Source organism: Octopus bimaculoides, chromosome 2 (genome assembly GCF_001194135.2).
Source record: "Octopus bimaculoides isolate UCB-OBI-ISO-001 chromosome 2, ASM119413v2, whole genome shotgun sequence".
Classification (NCBI taxonomy): domain Eukaryota; kingdom Metazoa; phylum Mollusca; class Cephalopoda; order Octopoda; family Octopodidae; genus Octopus; species Octopus bimaculoides.
In genome coordinates this window covers 57,766,389-57,776,698 of record NC_068982.1, presented here as the reverse complement: position 1 = coordinate 57,776,698, position 10,310 = coordinate 57,766,389, and the positions used below count along the sequence as shown (strand labels likewise).

General features: G+C 36.2%; 1 protein-coding gene across 3 annotated transcripts in view; it reads left to right on the top strand.

Moving 5' to 3' along the window:
- Positions 1–10,310, top strand: part of LOC106876256 (centlein-like) — a 367,586-nt gene that overhangs the window by 353,534 nt on the left and 3,742 nt on the right. For all 3 annotated transcript variants that reach the window (XM_014924756.2, XM_014924749.2, XM_052977284.1), the window contains 3 exons: positions 4,889–4,948; positions 7,160–7,255; positions 9,530–9,715. In XM_014924756.2, the coding sequence (XP_014780242.1) occupies positions 4,889–4,948; positions 7,160–7,255; positions 9,530–9,715 (342 nt within the window). The remainder of the gene's footprint in view (positions 1–4,888; positions 4,949–7,159; positions 7,256–9,529; positions 9,716–10,310) is intronic.

The window sequence follows — 10,310 nt, the reverse complement described above, 5'->3', positions numbered from 1 at the left end:
TTTAGCGAGATCGTTGCCAGTGACCCTGGACTGGCTCTTGTGCGGGTGGCACATGAATTGCACCATTTTGAGCGTGGCCGTTGCCAGTACCGCCTGACTGGCCTTCGTGCGGGTGACACGTAAAAGCACCCACTACACTCTCTGAGTGGTTGGCGTTAGGAAGGGCATCCAGCTGTAGAAACTCTGCCAAATTAGATTGGAGCCTGGTGTAGCCATCTGGTTTCACCAGTCCTCAGTCAAATCGTCCAACCCATGCTAGCATGGAAAGCGGACGTTAAACGACAAGAAGAAGAAGAAGAAGATTATTTTCTGTTTCACTGTATTATTATCCTGAATTAACTGATGTTTTATGATGAGGAAGACTGGTTTCTTGCAGTCATTATGATAATGTCTGATATTCCGTTGTATATATTATTGTACATTAATCTAGTGATTTCTTATCACTAATCTACTAAGTACAAAGGAAGCTATAATTTATTGAGGAGGTCTAATAGCACCAAAATATGTCTGAAGTTGATGTCCATACTTGTCAGGAGCAAGTCAGTTACATAGATCTTGGTATTTGGCTGGTACTTATTTTATCAACCCCAAAAAGATGAAAGGCAAAGTTGATCTCAGCGAAATTTGAACTCAGAACATAAAGAGCTGGAAGAAATACTGCCAAGCATTTCACCTGATGTATTGGCAATTCTACATTTATGTTTACTTCTTGTCACATTAGTATCTATATTATTCCATTTATAACAATATTTGTCGAAAGATTATACTTTTAACACTTTAAATATTGTATGAAATCAAAGACTTAATTGGAGCCTCTAACATAATCACATTTATGCTGACACAGTGATTTCTGCTTAGGATTGGATTGGCTAAATGACTGCTGACACCACTGATCACCAACACAAGTCCTGATTGTTGAAACTTAGGAATCCAGTTTCGATTCCTAAGTGTTTGCAACTGCCAAATATTCCTGTTACAGACCCATCTATGATCAACCCAAACTACAGGCAGTTTAATTTATTCCACAATCAAGAACAGCCTAGCCTTGCATGAAACTCTGAGTAAACTGTCAACTTTTGATTTAATATACTTATCTATCAATTCTGGTGCTTAAGAAATTTGCTTCCCAACAATATGTATGGTTCAGTCCCTCTTTATAACATTTTGGGCAAGTATCTTCTACTACAGGCTCTAAACGATCAGAGCTTTGTGTGTGTAGAAACTGAAAGAATCCTCTCATATACATATAAAATAGTAAACACTAATGACATATGGGCAATAGATTTCCTCAAATGCCCTGGAAGTTCCATGGAGGTAGTAGGTAGTTTTTGTTACTTAGGTGACCTAATTAGCAATGAAGGGAAATGTTTTGAAAGTATAGTTGGTAAAATAAGAATAGGATGGTAAAAGTTTAGAAAGCTGTTACATCCTCTCTCTCTCTCTCTCTCTCTCTCTCTCTCCTACACACAAAGTGAAAGTGAAAGTTAGATTGCATGATGCTTGTGTACAAACAGCAATGCTACATTGTAGTGAGATGTGGGCCCTGGATGTAAGTCATGTGAAGACTACAAAGGAATTAAGCTAATATTTTCTATTGGACAAGCAATGTTAGTGTGCATGTATGACAAAGCACAGTTGTGTTGTGAAAAAAGTTAGACATAAGAGGAACCAGATATAGTGCACAAAAGAACTCTGTGCTAGTATGGCTATGTGATATATATGGATGAGGACAGCTGTATAAAGAAATACTGACTTCTTTACATGGATGGAACTTGTGTAAGAGGGAGATCCTGGAAGACATAGGACTATGAAGGCTGCTTTCAGAGAGTTGAGCTTCGTGGAGGAGATGACAAAGGACCATGATAATTAGTGGTCCATTGTGATTGAGAAGCACCATCTATTATGTTAAAAGTTTGATCCTAAAAGCATTGTTTTATACCTATACAATCACTGGACACTCCTCTCAATCTATTCCTGTCATGTTTTCCCCACCTCTCATCTTCCTAACACCCATCCCTCCATTCCACTTCTACTCTATTCAGCTGTTGTAATTTTATGAGAGCGTATCTGCACATATTTTATCTCTTTTATGCTACTTACTTTTAGCATCCATCTTTTTTCTCCATATTATCCCTTCTTACTAATTATTCTTTTCGGTGCCTCTAGTTATCTCTCCCTCTCATCTGAACTACATTTTATACATGGAGAATTACAAAAAAAAGGGGGATCAAGTTGGAACACAATGGTGGTGATACAAGAATTAACTAGGACAAAGACAGTAGCATTTTATGTACATAAAGTGCATTTTTGTGATGCAGCTCACCTTATATTAGGATGACATAAGAGTTGATATGAGAAGTAAATTGCAAAGCTTGATTTAATTCTTACACACAAGCACACACACACACAAGCACACACACACACAAGCACACACACATGCATGCACACGCGCGTGCACACACACACTGAAACTAAATAATCTTCTTTTTTTTACTTGTATAAGTCGTAATTGTAAATGGAGTCAGCTCTTAGAGCATTGATATTGTCATAGAACCACGATAATGGCAGTGTTTGTTTTAATAATATGATGATAGATATATTAAAAAAAAATGTATTTTCCAGTACTAAAGACAATGATGACGACATTGGTATTGTTTTCCATGTCAGTTTAGAATTACAAGAAAGCCAGAAAATTTAGACTTGGCACACATGAAGTGTCGTGCGGGGAGGTGGTATGGGGAACAGGAACTGCTGGGATTGTTAAAGTAAACTATTTCTAATCTTTGCTTGAAGTAATTGGAGCTGATTTCCAGGCTATTTCATTACATTATTTGGTCATTAAAGATATCAGTGTATCATGTTGAAAGACTGCTAATTTGAGGGAAGAACTGAATTCATAAACACAAATAATAAAGCAAAAAGACATAAGGAGTATCTTGGTTGAATTTTTTTCTTTTCTTTTTGTTTCAGTCTTATCAAAGTTATTGTAAGGTTATCTTATATTTCTACAATTTTGCTAACAAAATGTTTGACGTGTTTGTTATGTTAAAGAACAAATGCTAAACCGATTATGTAAGTGATGTCAGTGGTTACCATAAATCTCTTTATATTTACTCATTCATGTTAAATAAAAAAGGATATACATCCTTTTCTGAGTCATATAGACTCATAGAGCCTGTTTCCATGGCGCATATATATTTTTCTCCTTGAACAGGACATTGGTCCATCATAAGATTACTCACTTTTGCCAGCTGAGTGGACTGGAGCAACATGAAATGAAGCGTTTTACTGAAGAATACAATGCATCACCTAGTCCAGGAATCGAAACCATAATCTTGCGATCATGAGTCCAACACCCTGACCACTAAGCCACACAACTTCCATGCTCATACATGTTGTCTTGTGTCTAATAGTTGTCTAAATATAAATAAGTGTTTTAATTTGCTTAAGGCAAGTGTTAACCTTTTTACAGTTGGAAGTCCTTCTTAAGAAAAACCACTGTTAATTATCAAGAGCCCTTTTATTTCTGAGAAAGTGTTACGTTCCTCCAGAAAGCTATATAAAAAAATTCAAGCAATGAAAGAATATTCCTTATGACTTTTTCTCATAACATTTCTTTTAATCAGAGGAGAAAAGTACACACCCATAGGCTCATTTCAAGGCCGCTTCAGTTTAATTGCTAAGTAAAAATAAAACTGGTTTTATAGTTTGGTTGCCTTAACTCTTTAGCATTTAATCTGGCCATATCAGGCCCTAAATATTTCAAATCCAATCTCTCACACCAACCCTACAATGTTGTTCTAAAAATAAAGAATCACATCATCAAAATTTCAAAGCTTTGAGATAATACATGATTAATTCAAAACAATGTGAATTACATTACATCACATTTGACTGAGTAATTTGAATGTTAAAGTGTTAAGTTAGGGAATAAGGGAAGGCTTAGACCAGTGGTTCTCAATTGGGATTCATATGACCCTTGGGGTCAACATAAGAGGAAATTGAATTAATGAAGCTTTGAAAATGGTCTCTTCTCTTCTAACTAAAAAGAAGCAATATTTCTTATGTCTTTTTTCTTATGATGACACTTTTTTTAGTTTGAGGAGAAAAGTTTACATCCATAAGCTCATTTCAAGGCCTCTTCACTTCAATTGTTAAGTAAAAGTAATACTGATTTTATAGTTTGGTTGTCTGAAGTTAGTGACGAAGGGTGGAGATGGCTTAGACTAGGAGTTTTCAGTCAGGGTCCATTATGACCTGTGGGATCAAACAGAATTTCTTTTTTTTTTTTTTTTTTTTTTTTTTTTTTTTTATATAGCCATCTGGAGGATTGTAACACTTTCTCTGAAATAAAAGCGCTCTTTATTTTCTCTTGTGATTTCTATTTCTTTTAGCTTTTGTCTTTTATTATTGTCCACTCAGCTGGCAAAAATGAGTTGCACCTGTATTTAAAGGGCTAACATTCTGTATCAAGCTGAGAACTATGTTAAGGGTATGCATATCTGTGGAGTACTCAGCCACTTGCATGTTAATTTCATGAGCAGGCTGTTCCATTGTTCAGATCAACTGGAACCCTTGTCATTGTAACCAACGTAATGCCAGGTTTATTATTGTAATCTTCACTAAGGTGGTGAGCCAGCAGTATTGTTAGTACCCCAAACAAAATGCTTAACGGCGTTCATTTCATCTGTCTTTATATTCTGAGTTCAAATGGTGCTGAGATTAACTTTACCTTTCATTCTTTTGGGGTTGATAAAATAAGGTGCCAGTCTAGTACTGGAGTTGATATAATCAACTACCTCCTCCAAATATTACAGGCCTTGAGCCTTAAATAGAAAGGTTTATTGTTATCTTCACTAATATGATGTTCTTTTTATTTTTTTTCCAGAATGTTTTAGAAACAAGTTTAAAACAAGGAAATAACATTTTTGAACAACAAAAACTAAAGGTTTGGTATTTTTAATTTTGGCCCTCAGTATCTTTTCCTTGCAGATCTTTGTTGTAAATATTGTTATTGTTTAGCCCCAGGTTTTCAGTTATGATCAAGCAGACCTATGATGAAAGGCAATCCTGTCATAACTCTCCTGTCTATCTCAAGAGTATGTAGGGCTGTATTATTTAATGTGTTTTTGCCTTATTTTAGACTACATGTGCTTGTATGAGAATCAGTCTCTTATAATGTATTAAAGGCAAGTCTGCCCAGCAAAGCTCATCTCTTTTCCAAACAGTTGACTGTGGTCAAATACTGCAGATCTGATAGTAAGTGAATTGAAATAGTTTGACAAAGAATTGAACCTGTGTCACAGATTTACTTTTCTGTTGGTTTCCCCAACTCTTTATAGCACTCATAATAAAAGTGAAATTCTGTCTGGGACTCCTGTACCTCAGTCTACATTTGCTCTACATAAACATATTATACCTTTTTTGGGAGTCTGGATGATCCTGAGATTTGAAAATCTGCCCTTCATTTGGTTCTTGAACATCCAACATTGAGATTTGATTTAAAAGCATTTGAGTTGCTATTTCCTGCAGGCAAAGCTTGGCTGATTCACACCATCTTGGTTGGCATTTGTCAGATGACGTCAGAGATCAAAGGGGAGATAAATGACATTTGCTTCATTAATTTTACGTTGTGATAAGAACTTTGGGACAAATTGGCCAACAGTCGGAATTCAACTTGAGACTGTAGCAATTGAGTTATTGCATTACTGAATTAATTCTCATCCATCCTTAACCTCCGATAAAACACCACCAGAGTATATAGTCATTATAGCACTCTTTAGTTTTGGGCTGTAGGCCCAATTAGCCCCCCACAAGAACTAGCTTAAAATTCTGTCTGCACAGAGTGCAGCTTTTAAATTAGTCTATGATAAAAGAAGATATGTCTTTGAAATAAAAAGGAACTGGAATTGCTGTAATGTTTGTGTGAAACATGACAGAGTAAGTGGAAAAACTATTTGGTGCTAACGAGTTTAGTCTTCTTTTCCTTTTACTTGTTTCAGTCATTGGACTGCAGCCATGCTGGGACACCACCTTGACAAGTTTAGTCAAACAAATCTACCCCACTACTTATTTTTTTAAATGGAGTACCTGCTTTGTTGGTGTTATTTGCTGAACCGCTAAGTCACAGGCCTGTAAAGAAATGAGCACTGGTTATCAAGCAGGGGAAGGGGGTGGCAAACACAAGCATGAAGTCACATAATATATATATATATATATATATTCACATATCCCCTTTATGTACCTGATGCGACACAAAACAATTAGATGCACAATATCTTGCCCATAATGGACTGTTGCTGGATTGGTCGAAACTATCATTGTACTGAATAAAGTGCTAAATCTATTTGCTGTTTCCTTCATCAGCAAGGTCAGTGAGAGCATAATCTGTGACCTCTGCCAGAAGTATAGCCAGCTCACTAATTCGTATCTTTACTTCATTGCACACTAAAAACCCCGCTTGCGAAGACCTGTTGAGGCAAGTGAATTTTGGAATTTGAAATTTGAAATCAAAACCGAACCAAATCCGACGGCTGGCACCCATGCCAACCTCTCCTTCATTGGACACTAAACTCTGCTTGCGAAGACCTGTTGGGGCAAGTGAAATCGTAATTGAACCATACTCGATGACTGGTCATAGCGCCAGTGGAGCATTAACAGCACTGTCAAGCGTGTTCATTGCCAGAGCAGCTGTCTGGCTTCCGTGCTAGTGGCCCGTTCACTCTATAAGGTGGTCAGCATTAAGAAGGACATTCAGCTGTAAAAACGCAGTGAAGCCTGGTGCAGTCTTCTGGTTTGCCAGCTCGTCAAACCATGCAACCCATGCCAGCATAGAAAATGGGCATTTGATGATGATGATGACGACGACGACGACGACCCTCCTTCTCCTCCTCTTAGCTAGATGATTGCTTGTTGAGCTTGAAATAGAAAAATACTCTTGGAATCACAATCTGCTATGATAAAAACGGAAGGACATTGGAAATTGTAATCTTAGTTAAAAGAACTAAATGGTTATAGCTTGTTTGATCACAAGCCTGCTCAGTCTGCATTATTTTTATCATTTGTCTGTTCAGTCTCTATTGTTAATCATAATTCTGTTTATTCAGTGTTGTTAATCACAAATCTGTTCAATCACAATCTTTTATTGTTTTTCAACTAGAATGATGTTATTCATCAGAGACTGTTAGAAATGACCAAACAGAAAGAAGACTGTGAGAAGAAACACAAAAACCTGGTTCACATTTTAGAGAAAAAGGTAAAAATTCTGATTCGGTTGTCATTTTAGAAATAAAATTTTGTGTCAGAATTTTATGTCTGTTATTATATAAATCTATAGTGATTGCAGTAGTTGTATGATATTGGTTTCAAATTTTGACACAATGCCAGCAATTTCAGGAGAGGGAGTAAGTTAATTACATTGACCCCAGTGATCAACTAGTTCTTATTTTATTGACCCTGAAAGGATGAAAGGCAAAGTCAACCTCAACGGAACTTAAACTCAGAGTATGAAGATAGATCAAATGCTGCTAAGCATTTTACCCAGCATGCTAAATATTCTGCCAGCTCACTGCCTTGTGTAGTTGTATAATACTGGAGACTTACAATGTTGCCTCAGTATTCTCTGTTTCTGATATAATTTGCAGAATTTTGAGGTTTCAACTTCAGAATTTGTTTTCTCTTTTTTGATAGTTTTGTTAAGAGGAAGCTATTGCTTCCATGACATTCATAGGTCTTCATAGATTGGTGATATTAACACAGTAGGTCATTATTTTGTAAAATGTATATCTTGTATAATGATCTTCACAATTTATCATTATCAAGTAAAAACATGGCTGACAAGGGAATTCCGAAGATGATGCTCTGAGAAAGTGATTGATATGGAGTATAGTCAAAGATGGTTTGAGCAATTAGAAGAGGAGAGACAAATGTATGTTAGGTGGGTTTAGATGGAGATGGTACCCAAATAACCAGCTAGATCTAAAGAACAAAGGCTATTGTAGTTGTTTGAAAAGGTTGAATGTGGTGATGGCACATCTGTGGGCTAGAGATTGAAGTGTATTGTGCCAGGAACAATATTTCATTGTAGGCTTCATTTAAGCTTATGACTGAAGAAAACTGACAGGAAAAAGAGGAGAGGTGCCATCAGATGTTAAGTATTCTACATAATATAGCACAGGATTATGCTTTATTTTAAATTCATCTGAACCCATGCCTGTATGAGAAAATGAATACTAAAGCAATGTTGATGCTGAGGGATAAATCAATGAATAGCTTTAAATGTAATCCACAAATCTATTATTCTGGAGATGCAAGATATCAGATGTTCAGCATCATCATCATCGTCATTTAACGTCCGCTTTCCATGCTAGCATGGGTTGGACGATTTGACTGAAGACTGGTGAAACCAGATGGCTACACCAGGCCCCAATCTGATTTGGCAGAGTTTCTACAGCTGGATGCCCTTCCTAAGCATGTGAATAGAAAATCAGTATTCAATTAACATTTCTGTAGTAATGCCATCTTCATTGTTAGACACACTGCCCTTAAAATTCACACCTTAAAATGAGCAGTTTTAGTTTTTATTGACAGGAAGAAGTTTGTCAGAAAGTAATTTAGTGGCTATGTCAAGCAGATGACACAGAAATACCTAAAGAAACTAATATGCTGGCCCTATTTCAAAAATGTTGTGTTGCTATTTTATCTCAGGTCGGGTATAATGCAGTAGACCTATTATAAAGATATTCTGGTAACAACCACTCCGTTTTTTTTTTTTTTCTGATGCAATGTATTGAATTCTACATTATCCAATGAGTTCTTCCTTTTTTAAAACCTTTAGCATTTAAATTGGCCATATCTGGCCCAAAATAATCTACCTGTTTTATGTTCAAATTGATCATATCTATCTTCTGACACCTACCCTAAAATCTCATTTTAAAAATAAACAATCACATCATTGAAATCTCAGTGCTACAACATAATGCATGATTAGTTCAAAACAATATGAATAACTATTACATTTGACAGAGCAAACTCAATGCTAAACGGTTATGACAGTAGAGTTACTCAAGGTACCATGTAGTGGAACTGAACCTAGAACCATGTGATTGGAAAGCAAACTTCTTACCGCACTGCCATGCCTACACCTATGTGGATGTATTTTTTTCCTTGCTTCATTTTGGAGGCAGTTGAGGGTAGTTTTTGTCTGTATGTTATACCAAAACATCTTGTTTTCTCATCCTTTATAAACTTGAAGTAACATATTACATAAGTGATAGACTTAATCATTGTTTGATGGGACATCTCCACCTGACCTGTGGATAATTTTATTGAAATCCATCCTTTTAGAAGCATTCAGGCTAGGTTCTTGATCTGGAAATAACTTATGTCCATTTTCCCACCAATCTTCAAAGCTCTGAAAAAGAGCCATGTGTGTTCTTCTTCCTCCTGTGATTAAAACATGTACAAAAAAAAATGAAAAATAATATTGCATATGATTTTAATTACATTGTGAAATTGTTACTTTGAACAGAATCGGCAGTATGAATACGCTTTACAGCAGCACGAGAAGATGCAAGCTGCTGTAAGTGAATTGGAAAAATCCGCCCAGAAACATATTGTAGAGATAGCAGCCCAGAGTGAAGCAGCAATTACCAACACACAGAGCAAACTAATTGCAGCCCACTCGAAGATCGAACAGTTCCATAAGTTTGTCAAGGTAGGAAATATATTAATGATCGCAGATGTAATATAGTAACTGATATTTCTTATTGATGACAACTTCATTTTAGATATACATCTAGCCAAGACACAGCTGAAGCCTGTTTGCCATCAGCAGAGAATCCATATGTTGGGAAAACTTACATATTGTCTTTTTCAATGATGAAAATTCAGTTGTTCAATCAACTGAACCACCTGTATATTGGAGTAGTGTACTGAGTGAGGGCTGAGTATTCCATGTGCTTATGTACTCTTAATGTAATCCTTAGGTAGAATCGGTATAACACAATGTACAACAAAGTCAGACCTTTCAATTATAGACATACTCCATCCAGTAGTCTTACAATTTCCATCTTCCCAATTTCATCCCAAGACTTGAGTCAATCTGAAGCTATGATCAAATATATTTGCTCTAGATAGCTTGCAGTAAGATTGAACCCTGGACCACATTGTTATGAAGTAAATTTCTTAATTTACTTGGCCATGTTTCATCCACTATATTGATTTGTTAGTTTAAAGTAGACTCATCTGCACCAGTCAACCACTCTCCAAATACTGTTGACCGGAGGGTTCAAAATGCTGAAGTCCCTATT